This window comes from Denticeps clupeoides, chromosome 18 (genome assembly GCF_900700375.1).
Source record: "Denticeps clupeoides chromosome 18, fDenClu1.1, whole genome shotgun sequence".
NCBI classification, from domain to species: Eukaryota; Metazoa; Chordata; class Actinopteri; order Clupeiformes; family Denticipitidae; genus Denticeps; species Denticeps clupeoides.
The window spans coordinates 7,218,961-7,238,057 of NC_041724.1; the positions used below are offsets into that span (position 1 = coordinate 7,218,961).

The following is a 19,097-nucleotide window of genomic DNA, read 5'->3' on the forward strand; positions in this document are numbered from 1 at the left end:
TCAATTCGTCCATGTTTGGAGTGCAGCCGCGCCTCAATTGTCGGCTATAATGGAAGGCAATATATAGATAAGTGTGCCTCCTCCAGGGAGAAAAAAATCAATATCGATGTGTGTGTGTGTGTGTGTGTGTGTGTGTGTATGAGGGAGAGGTATATTGATGTCGGCCTCGGTGATGGTCTGGAAATCGATGGCCCCTATAGTTTCCCCCTCTTCATTCGAGCTGAGGGGCGGAATTTGGGACGTTGACGCCGCTGCGTGCTGTAGCGGCTGCTGGCTCATCACGGGGACGGGGGCGCAGGCCTGGAGCGAGGATCCGGCCTACGGCCCACCTGCGCCCGCTCCTCCTACCGCCGCAGGCCGCGCAGCGTGGCGGGCGTCGCCTCTCTGAGCCGATCGGATGGGATCAGGCTAATCTCGCGCCCCCGGGGCTCGCGGCCCGCTCCCGCTCAACAGGCAGATCACTCACTCCCTGCTGCCGCTTTGGCAAAACTTTTTTTAAAGTTAAATTTGACTTTGCACGCATCCTCAACCAAAGATGCCTTGAGGCTTTTAAAATAAACAGATGGTTTTTAATTATCTGCATAAAGACAAGCGCTGATTCAAATGTGAAGTTTTAACACTGCTAATCTGTGAAAGCAAATGAACAAAACAGATAAATGAAGCAGAAGTCAGTAGCATTGCATCTCCTGGGTCTGGTACAAAACATTTTCTAACATTTCTTACGTCTACGCTGCTCTTTTAACATTTCATTTACAAGAAAACACTAGAAATACAATTTTTACTGACTGATGATATAACAACAGACACATTTTGAAGCATGCAGAGTCGAACGTATTTAAACGCACACCAGGCACATTCGATAACAACCAGTACTCTAATCCTTCACTGATAAATAATGTATCAGTACAGACTGTAGCGTATTGAAAATCGGTTGCATTTAAGTATTTTTAATGATGTCTTGTACTAACATTTAGAAAAAAGCAGCGTTTTTTTGTTTTTCGATCAGAGGGCAGTATGAAAAATATGATTTCACCATATTCTAACCTGCATTTTTACAGTTAGCGCAATTTCTGGCTTTTAGTGATGGCGTATTTCAGAGTAAAAATTTTTTTGTTCTATGGTTCTACTTCTTATGCATTTTTAATAGAAAAAAAAACAAACAACAGAACTTGCTGCCCCCCCTCCGCCGTTTCTCTATGTCACCATTGCATTATACCAGGGCAGAGCAGCATGTGCACTCACAGCAATGACAAGGACCATAAAGAAATGTACAACCTACACACACCTTGGGCAAACCTAAAATCCAAGTCCATTTGGAACCCAGAAAAGTGGGATCTGTATTTGACAAATTTGTTCAAATAAATGTTCCTTTTTGCCATTATTCTTTTCAACTTTGTTCCTGATTTGAGACACAGGAGCTTCACATGATTTGGGGAGCGGACGGTCGAGGCTCGTCCAGGAATATTAGGTTGTCTGGAGGGTTCAGGACGCCTGCCCTGCTCTCGCCCTCAAACCCTCGATTGGTCCTTGGCAGCGTTCCGATCTCTTCAGACACCACACTTTCACCTAGAGATCAGTACAAGCAGGATTAATACTTCATTCTTACTCACTACATAGCTGTCAGGTTTTGACAAACACAAATCTGAAATGTTGGAGACTTTGGACCAAAGTACAGAAATAACAGCAGAAAAAAAAACGATCCATCGGAGTGATCAACGAAGTGCAGCGTGTAATAATAATGTGATGGGCCTTGACCTGTTTCAGAAGAGAAGGATGGACAAACTTGTCTTTTCTGACAGCCCAAGACGTGGAGGACCTTCTTGTCTGCACAGCCGCCATGTTCCAGAACTACATAAAACTACAGGAAACACTGTCACCAAACATCTTCCTCTTCCGGATTTTGAAATTAAATAATTAGCATAATGAAATGAGATGGATATTGCCCCGGAACAAGCATTTGGTTGTATTTCTATACTACTATGCTTCAGTAATTCCAGAAGAGGTTACTTTTCCATGTTTTGTGAATGCTGAAGAGTTCCACAAATTCTAACTGCAAATGGGGCGCCATTGTGACGTGTTACCTGTTGTGTGCTGGTGATGATGGTCTCTGTGATGCTGTCCTCGACCACACTTGTGTCACTCACGTTGTCTGCTGGAGGCTCCTTGCTTTTGAATCTCCTTGACCTGCAGCACAGCAAAGATTTATAGAGAGTGCTTGTGAGCAGTCACTTTTAATGAATCTAAATTGCGAATGAAAATTATATATGACTTGGCCTACAGTCATATCTCAACACTTATAGGAGTGACTGCATCTCTACCATGACCCACACCAAATGCAGAATATATTATCAGGTAATGGTGTCCAATCCTCCAGCAGTTGAAATAAAACTGGAGAATTTGTTATCAGCAACACCACAGTAGCTCTGAGCAACTTTATTCCGTTTTTTACTTTGTACCATTTCGACCATAAAATCGGACAACCCCTCTTTTGCAAGTCACAGACAAAATAATTTTTTTTTTAGATAATGATCAGGTAAATCAGTTTCATTCATTTTATATAAATTTTCACATTACAATTGATTAACATACATGAATGCATTTTATTTATACTGATAAGAAGCACAACGAATAAACATATCCACCATCTATTAACATTACCTTTATTCTAGACCCCAAATGTAAGATGACACCCATATTTCAGACGTATGAAATGAAAAGCAAAAGAAAAATCTCACGTGTGGAATTTGGTATTCGATATGTGCCATGATGCACATTCTGAAAAGATCTGCATGTTATGAGGTCACTACTCGACATCACTGATTTCAGGACAGGATATAATTCCATGAATATTTGTTCCGGTAACGCGCAATATTTGTACACAGCTGTGTCACTAGGACGGCCAATATGGACTCTCAGACGTATGCTGTGCTGTAAAATACAGGCCTTCATATCTATGTAAATGAAGCTATGACCCCTCTGGATTCCCGCTGGAATTTCATTTAGGCTGTCACTCGTAGGGCGGCAGATCCCATATTTGCCGCCTGTTCTCCTGACACGGTGCTGCATTTGGTTTAACACAGCCACAGCATAAGTGGCTTCATTATTCCTGTGTGTTAGAAATGATATGGCCTGACCTTCAACCCGTGGCCGGTTCAGTACACATAAGTATATAGATATATATACTTATGCAATAAACCTAAAGGCAATTGCCCAAACTGGGCAGGACTGTGACCGTGTGTGTGTATGTGTTGGACCAAGTGCGGATGGCAATTTGAGACCGAAATATTGCCGCCCGTGTAGCGTTTAAATAAGGTTATAGATCAGTGGGTCCACTTTGGGGCACAGAAATGACCTATTTTGCTGTGTAATTGCTGTAGTACAAGACAAGCCAAGCATGTAATTGAAAGCGTGCTGAAAGCATGGTGAGGCTCAGGGGCCTTAAGAGTAAAAAAAAAAAAAGGAGAACAAAAGAAAAAAAGCCCGAGCTGGAACTGTTTTGTGAGTCAAAACAGACGCAACACGTGCGGGGCGTGTCACCGATCCACCCACAAACAGCCGTGAAGACAATAAGCCACGCAAGGGCATGATGGGAGATAACAAGGAAATAGATGGTCTTGACCCCTGAACATATCACTACATCAGACGGGGTGCACGCAGGGTCCGACTCTTGCCGCTGCCCATGGCTCGTGTTTTCATGCTGCGTTCACCTTTCGGACCGTGGTAATGAAGCCTGACAAATTGTTCCGTGTTGCAAATGGCGTGAGGGGAGCATGAAGAGTTTGTTTGTGTGGTTTTTGTCAAGTCTCTGGGTGTTCTTGCCTATACAAGCACTAAGGCAAAGCACTAAGCTTGGTGTCTGTCTCAATGAAAAGTGGGTATCGTTGTCTGGTAGAATAAAGTAAACAATAAAGCACAATATTGGAACAATATGAACATTACAATCAAGTTAACAAAATAGCAAAACACAGTTTTTATGCTTCTAATGCAAGCCTGACCACAATTTTTTTTTTCTCTTTCTCACCCATAGCAGTATGTGAGGCAGGCGGCGATGGAGAGCAGTGCGATGAGTAGCACCAGGCACACAGCGATGGCCACGTTTCTCCTCTTCTGCTGCTCGGCCTGCTGGAGCTCCCACCATTCCAGATCACTGAACTGGCATCGCTCCCCCATGTAGCCAGGAACGCAGCTACACAGTGAACACACACAGTGAAATGAATACTCCACGCAACACCATGCGTGCATGCTTTATTCATCATGTGCATGTACAATTAAGTAATGAACATGCTCATTAGCACACACACACACACAAACAGACACGCACACACAAAAAGTTATACTTGTGACAAGTGAATCCATGAAGCAACACTGCCATCTACAGTTCACAAGGCGATACAGCAAATCAAAGCAGCCAGAATCAGATTTGTGCCAATATTTTGAAGAAAAATTTTGGTGAGATTTGGCCGCACGATAAACAGCACAATCGTAAGTATCGATAAAATGTTGATTATGCTGATCTATATCCGGTCGCTAATTTCTGTTGCTGCTGTGCACATGCATCGCGCAGTGATGGAGTTCCAGGGAACGGACTTGTCACTCAAATGCTTGCTGGCAAATGAGGCGAAGCCCCACCCATTTTGTGAGAGATTTGTGCCAGAAGTGCAGCCAAATCCTGTGTAAACGCATGTGAATAGTCAGCAGGGACACTGAAAAAATAGTCTCACACTTGAGAATGGTTTGGTTTCAAATTGCTGGCTCAAATCTGATTCCATATCAGACAACCAACAGTTCAGAAAATTAAATGATATTACATGCATTCTCAGAATAGAAATGTGAGGGTAAGAGTGTGAAGAGCCTGGGCTCTTTGGAAGGCTCCGGGTACTTGCTTGCACGCATAAGACTCCATTTCGGTGAAGTAAAAGCACATGCTGCCATGAAGACAGTAGGATTCGTGGGAGGACGGGCAGCTCTCCACACTGTTCCTGTTCCTCCAAGCTGTGGTTTGCCTAGGAGGCCTGGCAGTGCTCCACCCGGGGGGACCAGTATTCAGTTCTGTAGCGAAATAAGCATTGAAGACATCACCGTTGCAAGTTGAAGTGCTTGTCCTGGCGCCATGTATATTTGTTTTTGGTGCCTGTTCGTGCTGATGCAATTACAAGGATGTGTACACACACACACAAACACAAACAGCCAACCTTGGCATGTGAATCCATTGCCAGTATATCCTACAGGGCAACGACATTGGTACGACCCCTCTATGTTCAAACACTGAGCCATTCGATCGCAGTCATGCAGAGACAATCTGCACTCATCTATATCTGCACACACACAAACACACAAAATCAACCAAACAAACAAATATCTACCCTTGTATCTCTGGCGACTTACATTTACATTTACAGCATTTATCAGACGCCCTTATCCTGAGTTACTTACAATCAGTGTTACAGGGACAGTCCCCCCCCCGGAGACACTCAGGGTTGTGTCTTGCTCAGGGACATAATGGTAGTAAGTGGGATTTGAACCTGGGTCTTCTGGTTTATAGGCGAGTGTGTTACCCACTAGGCTACTAATACCCACCTGTGCAAATCTGAAATTGTAAACTACAATGTGGGTATGAGGACATATTCAGGTCTTACTGCATCTATCCATGTTAACGGTTTCAACAAAAAGCTGTGCATGTATGAATTTGTGTGTGTGTGTGTGTGTGTGTGTGTGTGTGTGAGATTGTGCTCCCCTCACCAGAGCAATGCTGGCTGTCTCCACTGAAGCCCGGTCTACACTGACAGAAGTAGCCTCCGGCTGTGTTCATACACTCCGAGCCTGGGTTCACACAGTCCGCCAGGCCTGCAGTGCACTCGTCAATATCTACACACACCCAAGCCAGACAAGATACATCGATATCTATATTTATCTTTACTCACACAAATAAAAGACATCGATATCTACTGTACACACACACACACTAACTAAACAAGATAAACCAATATCAACTGTATATGTGTACACACACCAAATAAGATGAATCAATATCCACTCCACACATCACTGTTAACATGTGGCACATAATGTCCACTTCTAAAACATAAGCAGTTATTATTATACACATGCAAGCAGGCATTGTCCAGTTTCCGTTCATTTTTTTTTTTTTTTTTCACACAGGACACACTGACCGACGCAGAGCTCTCCATCCCCACGGAAGCCCTGCAGGCACCGGCAGGCTACGTCCCCCTGCTCCACAAGACACTGGGCATTCACGTCACACCTCAGTGAGTAGCAGTCATCCTGATCTGAGAGAAACAGAAATGTTTCATATGGCTGACTCATGGTGATTTAGTTCAATATTTATTCAGAAATGTGTGACGTTCCGTTTGGTCTCAACCCATTTGTTTCATGAACAAAGGTAAAATTATTGTGGCCTAAATCTACTATCCACAAGACTTGGCTGTCAGGATGTACCTGAGACCATTTTTTCGGTGAAGAGGGTGTGATCCTCTGCCGACTGAGGCGTTTCTCGTACACTCTCAGGGGAACTGTGATTGCTCAGAGTTTTCTCCAGCCGATCGTCAGACTCCCCACCTCCTGATTCTGTAACAGAGAGATGTCTTAATAAATCACATGCAGCATGAAAAAGTCTAACGTTCCTTTCTGCAGTGCATCCCATGCACACTCACACACACCCTTCTCTTGGGCATGACTCAGGGTTAAGTGTCTTGCTCAGGGCCACAATGCTAATGAGTGGGGTTTGAACCCGGGTCTGAATGTTATATGTGGTTATGGAGAAATGTTAGTTCATTTCATCATTTCTAACCTGTACGCAGCTGAAATGACAATAAAGCTGGCATGAACTTGAACTTGAGTTCACTAGAGCTTTATAGGTGGCCACTGGAATTCCCTTCCACTCTTTCATGACAGCATCATGGAGCTGGTGGCTGTTAGAAACCTTGCGCTCCTCCACCTTACATTTGAGGAAGCTGGCCCAAAGACGCTTCATACGGACGAGGTCTATAGACATGCTTGGCCAGTCCAGCACCTTGACCCTCAGTTTCTTTAGCAAGGCTGTGGTTGTCTGGGTTGTGTCGTGTTTGGGGTCATTGCCATTTTGGAGTACTACCCCGTGGCTCTTCTTCAGAGCTACCTCATGCTCTTCTTCAGTATGTCACACGATGTTGACATTCACATGCAGCCCCAACCATGACTATTACCATGATTGACTGTAGGAGTGAAGTTTGTTCTCCTCACCTGGTTGTCTGAACCAATTAAGTTTATCTTGGTCTCATCAGACCAGTCTCGGCCTTTTATACATGGTCTTTAGAAGAGGCTTCCTTCTGGGATGACGGCCATGTTGACCAATTTGGTGCAGTGTCAAGTAAACCTTCAAATCTAAACCTGACAAATGACACCAGGAAGGGAAAATTGCTAATTGGTCACAATTTGGACATTTTCACTTTGGGGTGTACAGTTGTCACCAGTAGTTTAGACACCAATGGAGTTATTTTGAGGGGACAGCCAATTTACAGCAAAAAGCCTTACAGAGACAACTTAAAATTGTATCAAAGTGTTATAAACTTTTGAAAACTTTTGAAAACTTTTGTTTTTATTTGTTTTATTGATTATAAAATCTAATGTTTTTTCATCTGCAACTGCATCCTATTCCATTGTGCAACATCACGGTATTATACATCTACTGTGCATTTATTATCCTTCACTAACAATACATTGAAGGGACTCTACAAAATTAGAAAAGGTTTAAGGTTGTAGCTTATCTTTGTATGTTTGCAGTAGCATCTGGGTAACACTAACCTGTCTTTGGCATGGATGCATTGGCGGAAATACATTCTCTGTCGTCAGCTGACAGGACGTAGTGAGCGTAACAGGAGCAGCGAGCCGATCCGTACCGGCTCTCACACACCTGGGCGCAGCCTCCGTTCTTATAGAGACACAGATCAGCACCTGGGTGGGGCACATGGTGGTTTATTTTTTTACACTTGACATTTTTCTGTAGGGCTAAACACTGTCAACACAGAAAGTGCATTTGTTTCTGGCAGATTGAGGGCATTATGGGTATTGTAGTATTGTGAACATGTGACTTTCTGGATCTTCCTTAAAGTAAATTATTTGTTTCACGTCAACATATGTTTGACACACTTTCTCTGTAAACTGCAACAGACAACAGACAGGGAAAAAAAAGAACTAGTTTTTACCTGGCTTTGAAAGTGGATGAACAACAGCCAGGCCTGCTGGTTGGAATGAATTGGTATGGAGAAGTTGTGGTGTTTGTCCAGATGTCTTGTGGAGCTTGAACAGCAGGTGCCCCTCCATATCAGACACCCATAGCAGGTCCTCAAAAACAGTCAGATCAAACGGGTGACCTGCAGACCACAACAAAATACAATGTATTGCAGAGCAGGCACTTGAATACCTTAACCTTTGAAGTTTAATTGACATTAAACTGTAATTTCCATTGCCTGGAAGAAAAATATCCAACTAGTACCTCTGACCCCTGATCTAACTAGCAATCCATTACAAACTCCAAAAATTAGAAACAAGGTACATTTACAGTCACACACATATTACAATACATTACATTATAAATTACCTTTATGTTAGTATTACCACTTTAAAAGGGTAATTTGGTAAAAAAATATATATATATATTCCACGTCAGAATTAGTTATTAGTCAGAATTTACTGATATCAGACTGAAAACATTTTTTTGCTATTCATTATGTGGGGGAGTATAATATAATTAAACAAATTTGTTTGGTGAATAAGGATATATGTGTCTTGGTCATTAGGATACAGAAGCCTCACCTACTTGGTTCTCAGTCAATTTGCGGCGGTCAGTTCCGTCAAGGTTGGTGGACTCCAGCGTCCCACGCCGCTGATCACACCAGTACACCCTTCCGGGGCTGTAATCAAGAGCCAGGCCACTAGGGGCCAGCAGTCCATCACGGGCCAGCACCCTACGATGACCTCCAGCCAGGTCTGCACTCGCCACCACAGGACTACCACCCATGTCTGTCCAGAACAGCTTCCTCAAACACAATGGAAGGGAAATGAAAAAAGCTTCTAAATATCACATATACATAGATTCATCTGATTTCTATTTTTTAATTTTTTACAATTATTGAGGTAATAAAAAGGATTAAAATCCAAGCCTTGATTTTACTAAAAAATGTGACTCATTATCCATTACTGCACATTGATTCCTCACTGCAATATGTGCAGTGAGGAGAGTACAAAGAGTGCAAAAGTGAGAAAGAGTACAAAAATACATATTCATAAGAGTAGTCAAGTACTGAGTAACTTTTTGATTTTAATATATCATTTATTTATTGGAAGCAATGTATTCAGACAGAACAAATATCAGTGTGATAATTCTGGTATTTTCTAATAATAATAATAATAACAACAATTTGTAGCAAATAAGCTTACAAATGATCATATATATGCTAACTTTATGTGTTAGCATTGCTATATTAAATAAAACAGCAAAACAATAATTCCTTTAAATGAACATGTATAGTGGTCTAGTTAGCTTATGGCACCATTTAAAGGGTCAATATGGAAGACTGGGATTCAGTATTCTTGCTGGTTTTAGAACCGGAGACTGTCGCATCTGCCGTTTTTCATTCTGTGTCGGCACCATGTGTGACGAGTTTGTGCCGCTATACCGCCACGGTTTGTGTGTGGTCATATGACTGCATGGCTACATCTGATTGGTGAAAGGTTGGTATGTGATTATTGTTGCTACGTCTGAACGGTGAAACATAGTCATGGGTTAGATCTACTAGAGGCATCTGTCAGGCAAAAACAAAGCATATCTAAGTAATGAGTCGAGTTTTGCCCAATGTAGCAAACTAAGAGTAGAGTTTCTAATATACAAATGTACTCAAATGTAATCAAGTATGGCATTGTAAACCTATTCTTAGAAGTCAAGTAAATGTGCCTGATTTTTACCCACCACTGGTTATATGTTCACATTATTTATTACCTGATGTGTTAATCGCAGTATGAAGTGTAGTGCTGGAACTACTGCACCAGACATACTGTGCCTGAGGGTGGATGACAATTCCTCTTGGCTTCCGAATATCCTTATTCATGATGACTTCTCGGTTCTGACCATTTAAGCTGCTGCGTTCAATGGTGGACAGCCTAAAAGAACAAGTAACTTACAGCATTTTATGAAAGCCGCATAACACAATATAGCCCAAAGACCTTGCTTGTTAGTAATTGCCCATTTGATGCAAGTGAAGGCTGACCCTCTGTCTGTCCAGTACAGTTTTCGGCTGACCCAGTCCACAGCCAGTCCTTCGGGAGATTCCAGGCCTGCTGAGACCAAGAGCTCTCTAGATCCACCATCTAAATCAACCCTTTCAACCCGCCCAGGTGCTGTACTGGAAAAATAAACCTGTGGAAATACACAAACACATGCACTGTACATCAGTCATCTATCAACCCACTGTATTCTCACCTGTCACCACCAGATGGCAGCAGACCAGCTCCAATCTGGGGATCAGGGTTGTGACGTGAATAAATGGATAGGTGTGCAAAGCCCATCTAGAACCTCTGGTAACCTGTCTCACAAAAATAAGTGTTAATACAAATCTGGACCAAAATGAAAAATTCAAGCCTGACTTTCAGTCCTCAAGTAATCTCACCAATATTTACAGAAGCTGGAAAAACAGCATCATTCAGACCGTAATTCAAGACCTTGAGAACTGTAATTTGATGAATCCCTGTTAAAATGATTAGAATAAATGTATTTATTCTTTATAATTACATTTTCTTTCAAATTTTCCTAATCCATGCTTTCCTAAGCAAGTGTAGGTTCACTGCTTTCAGTAGCTTATGATGTCCAAAAAAATGATAATGCAGGATAATAAACTAACAAGCCATCATAAACAACAATTCTCACTAATTCTTAAAAAGGTTCCACTAATTTCTTTTATCCCCATTTGTTTTCTTTCTTCCCCATGTATATCATAAATTAGCAGATTGTGAATATGTTTTTATGTTTTTGTATTTGGGTTTGTGTATAAAGCATCCCAGTGAGAACTGTTTACTTTGTTTTCTACAGGATCATAGTCCAGGGCTACGATCTTTCCTCTTGACTCCTCCAGCAGCTTCCTGCTTCCTGTCCCATCTGTGTTCATAAGTCTGATGTCCACGACATTTGCAAGCAGCAGGTATGCAGGAGGCCCTGAAACAGTTATTAAAACCATACTACAAGAAATGACTAGTTGCATGCAAACACAGGGGCCTGAATTATGTGTGACAACGATGCATTTGAGTGTCCGCGAGTGTGTGTGTGTATGGGTGTGGGTATATGTATGTTACCTGTGGCAGTGCAGTTTTTCCCATCAGGCTGAAGCTGGTATCCAGAGCTACACTCACATTCCCATTTGCCAGGCCCAAGCGTTATACACTTATGACTGCAGCCCCCCCTGTCTGCAGAGGAGCATCCTGAAGAAAAAAAATCAGAAACATAAGCACCAGCGCGTCAAACATGGACCAACAGCCTGCAAACACACAGGAGTGATATGTGTAAAAGTTGAATGCCGATGCATACTGACCGATACACAAGCGTTCATCTGAGTGCAGGACGGACCCTTCTGGACATAAACACACATCTCCCTGTTGAGTGTGGACACACGTGTGCTCACACAGCGTCCCGTTCTCTATGCAAGGCCTTGCCTCTGCCACAGGGAGACAGAACAAACCTCGGCATTCATTTTCTGACCTATGCGGAATTATCTTTTTTTGTCTTTCTAATGATATATATATATGCATTTCAAAGTAAACATCACCATTGCAACAATTGACATTACTTCTGCCAGCCTCTCTCTTCATTATCCAAATGGACCTGATAGCACACGGACAAGATTGAGGCCTTCCCTAGACTGAACTTTCTATCCTCGACCCAGACTTAGGGGAATTACACTGCGTCCAGATCAGATGAGTCCAATTCGTAATTCTGTGATTGACTTTAACCGTTTTCCTCCTATGAACCCAACAATGCGCTTTGGTGCTGCGTTCTTATAGCACTTAGCACTTAATACCATACACATCATGGAAACATAAAAAAAATAGAATTGTTACGATAATACATGTTCAAATATATGTACTTCATTGAACAAGTTCAAAAGTGTGTCAGATGACCTTTATAGTGTTGTGCATGTTCCTCGTGTTCAAGCTGTTAATCAAACAAAGCCCTGTTCTACCAAAGGCCTAATTACCAGAATATTGTTTGTCAAAATTGTACGATTTTTGTCATCAAACTTTGATATTACTGTCTTAGGTTCATGACTTTGACAAAGCCAGATGGTTGGAGGAAAACAAGCTTCTTATGCTGAACCTGGGCGAAATCCCTTTATGATGTCAGGCTTTAATCCGCTGGAGAGAGGTGAAAGTGTAATGGTGAGTGAGGAAGAGATGGATGATGTGATGGCCTTTTGTTGTCCATGGAACGCTCAGAGGCCCTCAAATATAACCAATCTTTATATGATATTGACATAGTTAATCATAATCATAGTTATGATCTGTGAGTTGATATGAGAGAAATAAATGTTTGAAAAAATGTCTCTGTTGTCATGGTAACTGCTCATAGTGCTGCATCGGTGCATGCGAAATGCATTGCCATGTATTAATATGTTGGCCCTTGGCGTTTTACCTGCAGTTAAACCAGCTTACTGCTGCAAAGCTGCTGACTAAATATGTTCCCAGTTATTAGTGTCACTTCATCATCTAATCTCACTGCCCCGCCCTTCTCTGTTTGCATTTCATAAAGTAGCTGTTGGTTAGTTATAAATAGGTATGACAACCTCATCCACGTACATGCCATTGAACAACAAAACAACAGTTTTTTTTTAGACACATTTGATTGTTAAGTAATTATATAAATGTAAAATGTAAATGTACAATCACTTTTGAACATTTTGTGGTTCACTATTACCTTGGCAGGTCTTCATGTCAGGCATCAGCAGGTAGCCATGTGGGCAGGTGCAGAAGTAGGAACCGGGGATGTTCTCACACCCCAGAGAGCAGCCGTGGTTCCACAGAGCACACTCGTTGACATCTGAAATACATGGAGGCATTTGGACTTAAAAATCCCCAGTGATAGGTATCATAGGACACGCACGTGGCGAAAGTGGCACATGTCGAGTTCTACCTTCACAGATGTTGCCATGTTTACTGAGGGTAAAGCCATCTCTGCACTGACATTGTCCCTTCACGTTATGGTCAGAACACACCCTCACACACCCACCAGAACTCTGATTACAGCCTGTGTAGAGACACACTGTTAAACAATAGAACTTGAATTCTATATAACTGATAACACTAAAGAGATGAACATGATGCAGATAGGGAATCTGTTTATTCTTATTATTATTCAAATTTATTGCACTGCAGGAGTTCTGAAAGGAACAATGAAGGAAAAGTAGGCACAGTTCACCAGAATGCATTCATTCGCACCCAGCTCAGTCACAATCATACCGATTGCATCTTGGTGACATTTAGGTATGCAGACGTCAGGAAAACTCAAGGCAAGCACATTACACTGACGGAGCAGAGGTCAATGACCTGCAGAAGATGGGACTGAGATTTTAACCACGGGCTGATTGAAGGGATGCACCACTCGGATTTCTCTGGGGCGTCGTGACATGGGATTGTGGTTCATCTTCTCTGCAGGACCCCCTGTGTACTTGTTTACCCGTACTATGCCTCGTGGTGCAGTTTCCGTTATGTACACAAAGTCCAAGAACACTGACATCTTTAGAGTTTGAGATCTATGGGGAAAGAGAACACCAAAACTGTATGAAATAAGGATAAGATATTATTATTTCAAAATGACATTTTAAAAGAACCAATTATGGACAACACAAGTAGCTGATAAGTCCTCCCTTTAAACTTCCACCTGAGGAAAAGTACAAACGTTTTTGCCTCGAAAAGTGCTTCAAAAACTGTACTGTCTCTCTCTCTCTCTCTTGTCCATAATTTATTCTAAAGATTTATTCTAAACTATAACTGACATTCAGTAATAGGTTTTATAATAATTTAACAGATATTTAACATTTCTTCAGTACTGTGCCTGTTGTACCATGGTCATGACATATATGCAGGTAGATTTTCATCGTGGTTACCGCAGTGGCTGACTGAAGACGTTGATGACGTTGCCGTTGTAGTCACACGATCCTACTGCCGTGTGCTGATCAGCAGCCCGCTGAATCCAGAACAGTCTCTTATCAGAGAAGTCAATGGACAGTGTCTCCAGCCTGTCTGGAACCTTCAGCAACGTGGTGGTCATCTCACCGTTCTCATCCGAGCGTTGTATACTCGGGGTTATCCCATCCGAGAGCCAAAAAAGAAATCTAATATCAAAAGAGGATAATGTGGTACTCCATACTACATTTTTATCCAGCCATGTACATTTGAATACAATTTTTGCGCATTCTTCAGAATCTCCTAGACAACATTTTAAATTAATTTAACCTACATCTGTTAGCTGGCCACCCACACCAGTATATGAATATTATTTCTAATAATAGTATATCAATATCAAATTTCAATGTCAGAACTGACACAGTGACACCCCACAATTTCCCCCTCATGATTTTCTTGAATTAAAAACAAAAATTCTTTATTTATCTGTAGAATCTAATCGTTGTGAAGTTTTGTTTTTACAGTAAAGCCTTGATAAGATAACATTGGTAAAAAGCATTGGGGTGGTGATTAGCCATGATTAAAGTTGGCATGTTAGCTTGAAACAATAGCATGACACATGCTAGCTATTCATCTTAGCAGCTAGGAAAACACTGATTAAAATGACTTTTTGAATTAGCTTTTTGTCCCCCTTTTATTGCATGAAGAATTGTCCCATGTGGTAGTTTTCTTCCAAGAAGGAAGAGGAACTAATCAAGTACATGTAATATTAATATCATCACTGTTGCTAGTTACTAGATTCAAAAGAATAAGCCATATTGCAACTGACCCTTGTTTCTTACATTACTAACATTTACTTGTGTGAATAAAGAGCGCTGTTACGATTATCAGGTGAAAACACATTGTTTGGCACGACACCAAAAATGGATAAATGGAAAGCTTGTGATTTCAGATGCTGTTCTGCTGTAGCGTATGTTATACGTTGTGAGTCAAGCAGCACTTATGTACCATCCACTTTTGAAAGAATGTGACCCGTCCCAATGAGCCAACATTTGTCGTAATGGGCAAACAAGAGAGCAAAAAAAAAAAAACGAAAGGGATAAAAGTGACATTTACCGATGATTCGGATCTATCGTTATGCAGCTTGGCTTCGACAACTGCTTCGAAATTATCCTCTCGTTTTTGCCAGTAATATCAATCCTGTAGATTGTTCCCTTTTCCCGATTTGTCCAGTAGAGTGCATTGTGAGTCCAGTCCACGGCCAAACCTGAGATACCTTTCTCTGATGACAGAAGCTTCTAGAAATTTTGACAGAAGAGAATATCTCTGTCAAACCTGCCAAACCTTACCAATTTTTATCTGAAAACAGCTCCAAGATTTATGAATGGAATGCTACATTGCAATTTTCATGTGAAGGAAGCAAACAGCACCTGTCTCTGGGTTCCGTTCATGGACACTTTGCTTATGAGGCCCGTGTGGCCCTCAGCCCAGTAGATGCTTCCATCCTTGAAGTGAAAGTCCAGCAGTATTGAGGTTCCTGTTCCAGTCACAACTCTTCTTGGGTTTTTCCCATCCATGTCCATCCGGAATATTGCATTACCATATCCAACGATAAAAAATGGGTCTGGAGCTTAAGAAAATTAAATACGTTTAGAAAATGTTCACACTCTGTATAAAAAGTTCTGCACTGACTAACAACCTTTGTCATACAACCTTTGAACACATGACCCCGCATAATGAATAAAAATGTAAAACCGAAAAAGAACATTAGGTTTGGCAAAGCAAAAGAGGATGTGCAGCATTGTGTCTTCGTAATACTCTGACACTTTCACACACTGAAATCCACAATGCCCTTTGGCTGCTTTGTTCATGGTTGTAAAGTGCCCAAGCTGGTAAATTAATGATGTTCTAGCTGCTCCATTTATCCCATTACCAAGACCTTGGAGATCAATTTTAGGGTATCTTAGCAACATCAGCAATAATGAAAGCCCTTCTGGTACGGACAAAGAATGGTCTGTGTGAGAATGCAGCATGATTTTGAAATGTTGCTGGGATATGTGACGAGAGGGCTGAAGAAATGCTGCGAGGGAACCTAACTGAAAACAAATGACCAAAATGATTATAAAAAGAGTGATAATCACAGCTTGGTTTTATAGGTTGAGCCAGAAGGATCCATGTCATGGGCTGAAACAGAACAATAACCAAGTAGCATAATAGGTAACTCACTGACTGATTCATTCCTCTCGGGTTCATAACCAGTGAAACCAAATCAAATGATGTGCAGGGCAATGAATCACCTGAGCGTCTATCACTAATAAGTAAATTAAGAAGAATGATATAAATTGCCTTTCCTTGGTTCTTGCGGTGAAATCTAATATGACTGAATCCAACTTGGACGCTAAAACAGGGCCGCTCTGTTCTCTGTGCCATGGGTACAGCTGGCCTTCAAGATATCACACACACACTCTCACAACAGCATGGTGTCCAATGCAACACTTCCGAGAGAGTGATTAAAAATTCTAAATAAAGGGATTCATGAGCATGCACATGTAATACTGAAACAAACGTCTTTCTAAAAGCGAGCTACACACCATGTGTTATTAAAGCATCTGAGGGCATTGACAATTTGTATTAATTTAACTGAAGGATGTAAATTAAATGCACCTAGCTGCAGCGTCCAGTGCAAAATTCTAGAATGCATGTTTTTGCCATACAGCATTGCATTGTAATATATCCATTCAATATATACATGCAATAAATCTAAATTTATACTGAACTAAATCTAAGCGAATATAATAAGTAAATATACTGGATTTCCTGAAGTAATGTGTGTGCAAATCATTATGCATGAAATATATGTGTTTGCATTTAGTATTTGGGGACCATATGAACAGTGTCACTGTCACTCCTGTGTCCCCTAAATACACATACACAAACACACACCTGCCCAGAGGGATAATGAGAAAGAATGTGTTTTTGTGGGCTTTCACTGCAACTGATAATGGAACAGACCTCCTGAAAACCTGACATGCTCACAAATGAGCCAATGGTAATCCCAAAAGGCCTTCTCTACCCTGGTCTAAATATGTCTACTCACCCACGCAGCTCCAGTTGCCTGTTGCCCACAGGTGTCCACCCCAGCATGACTTCTGTTGGGCCGGGCCTCCCTGTGCCCCCGCAAAACATGCCAGCAGTGCCACTGCAAACGTCCCCAAGATCATAATCCTGCCCTCCGTCTGGCTCCCTACAGGCAGTGCTCATGCATCCCTGCTCCTCTGCCACCGCGTTTGCCTGCAGATGGCCCTCATCGTCCCCGAGGCCCTGTAGACCGAGACAGAGCTCAAGTCGTCCCGGCACAGTTTACATCCCAGAGGGGGTGAGAGTAGACGAGTCCTCTTCAGTCAGAGCAGGTGAAAAGTGAGCAAGGCAGCCTAGACCTGTTCAAAGTCCTGGAATGCACACACACACCCACACACACACAGTCTGAGCAGGGCTTTCTCTGGTCCCTTAGTTGTTTTGGAAGCAAAGTATGAAATTCCTGACACTCCCCTGGTAAATTTAACACATCCCAGTGTGTGGGCTAGCCCAGGCCCAACAAGAGTTTTCCTAGCGGTGCAATCACGGAGCCACAGACGCAGAATGCTGAAAATGCAGTCTGGGAGACAGGAGCACTTGCTGCAGCTGCACACGCACACACATACACACACAGAATCACAGGAGCCACCCTGTACCTACCCACGCCCCTCCAGCTCCACTACATTCGTGGTTTCTGAGGGAGGAGTCGTCAGACTGGACCTGTGCCTTTTCTGTGCTCCCACATTGGTGACCGGCCTACTGAAAATTTTGCCTTGACTTCAGTTGTCTTCACTTGCATCTGCTCGTCTAACATTAGAGTCCGAATCGAAACGGCTACCAGAGAGACACAGTGTGTCTGACGGGCTTGAGCGCAGAGCGTTGCAGAAGTCATCTCACGTCTGTGCCTTCTTTGTCCGGTCAACTGTTTAGAAAAGACTATTCATGCCGTCTCTGTGACTACGGCATTGTTACCGTCTGCCCTGCTGGCTCATTAGGGAGCAACTGGAGCAGGTTTATGAGGACCAGAACGTTATCTTTGTCTCCGTCCGTGAGGCAGGAACTTTACCACAATACTTTTATTTTCTGACCACGTCAACTTTGGAGCACGCAGACTCGACTCTAATGACGTCATGTGCAGATGAATATGACTGAGCTGCCTGCTGGTCACACAAAAATGCTTACAAATACTGCACAGGAACGTGGAGATAGATAGACAGATAGATGGATAGATAGATAGTGGGTAACACACTCGCCTATGAACCAGAAGACCCAGGTTCAAATCCCGCTTACTACCATTGTGTCCCTGAGCAAGACACTTAACCCTAAAATTGCTCCAGGGGGGACTGTCCCTGTAACTACTGATTGTAAGTCGCTCTGGATAAGGGCATCTGATAAATGCCTTAAATGTAAATGTGACAGATAGATATAGATAGTGTCCACATAAGTGCAGCTGTATTTGTGTTTTATGTGTGTGTGTGTGTGTGTGTGTGTGTGTGTTCATGGGAATGTTCTCACTTCCTGCGATTATCACCAGAATGCTGTGACATCAATTATATGGAAACGATATCTCTTTCCCAGAGCCGAGCCATATGCACCTGGCACAAAAACACACCTGCTACCATAGCCTGTTCACCTCTGTGTTGTGAGCAGAGCCAAGATGGTTTCAACAACTGGCACGCTCTCAGTTGCTATTCATGTTCACGTCCAGTGAACACGTATAATAAAATTCTCTCTGTTTAAGGTCGTAGTCACGCTTCTGAGGTGCTTCTGAGAAAGCCAGAGAAAAATGCAGCTGGACTTGCGGCCGTAAAACACTCTACAAATTTTACCTTTACTGTCCCAAACAAAGCAGCTATGTT

General features: G+C 42.3%; 1 protein-coding gene across 6 annotated transcripts; it reads right to left on the minus strand.

The window, feature by feature from the left end:
* Positions 1-547: 547 nt before the first annotated feature.
* On the minus strand, positions 548-18,144 carry egf (epidermal growth factor). 6 transcript variants are annotated; one of them, XM_028959814.1, is made up of 25 exons: positions 17,899-18,144; positions 17,261-17,484; positions 15,594-15,793; positions 15,280-15,461; positions 14,145-14,372; positions 13,585-13,790; positions 13,172-13,285; positions 12,956-13,078; positions 11,577-11,699; positions 11,341-11,466; positions 11,067-11,203; positions 10,263-10,411; positions 10,051-10,155; positions 8,812-9,035; positions 8,202-8,369; positions 7,801-7,950; positions 6,457-6,585; positions 6,171-6,287; positions 5,740-5,865; positions 5,193-5,315; positions 4,884-5,049; positions 4,022-4,186; positions 2,082-2,184; positions 1,756-1,858; positions 548-1,566 (listed from the first exon to the last, which is right to left on the minus strand). In XM_028959814.1, exons 2-25 carry the CDS (start codon positions 17,382-17,384, stop codon positions 1,421-1,423), a joined length of 3,537 nt encoding a protein of 1,178 aa, XP_028815647.1. In that variant the 5' UTR covers positions 17,385-17,484; positions 17,899-18,144; the 3' UTR covers positions 548-1,420. The 6 variants fall into 6 exon arrangements, with proteins under 6 accessions (XP_028815647.1, XP_028815645.1, XP_028815648.1 ...); XM_028959812.1 differs by having other exon boundaries at positions 17,261-17,612; XM_028959815.1 differs by lacking the exon at positions 17,899-18,144 and having other exon boundaries at positions 8,202-8,340; positions 8,816-9,035; positions 17,261-17,850.
* Positions 18,145-19,097: the final 953 nt, after the last annotated feature.

What these genes read in the sequence shown, in the direction of transcription:
- egf (XM_028959814.1), bottom strand. Translation starts at nt 17,384, where the DNA reads ATGATCTTGGGGACGTTTGCAGTGGCACTGCTGGCATGTTTTGCGGGG. An exon ending in TGCCTCACATACTGCTATGG is followed by an intron (nt 2,185 to 4,021) that starts GTGAGAAAGAGA and finishes GCTGTGCTGCAG; the next exon opens with GTCAAGGAGATTCAAAAGCA. An exon ending in ATCCTTCTCTTCTGAAACAG is followed by an intron (nt 1,567 to 1,755) that starts GTCAAGGCCCAT and finishes ACTGATCTCTAG; the next exon opens with GTGAAAGTGTGGTGTCTGAA.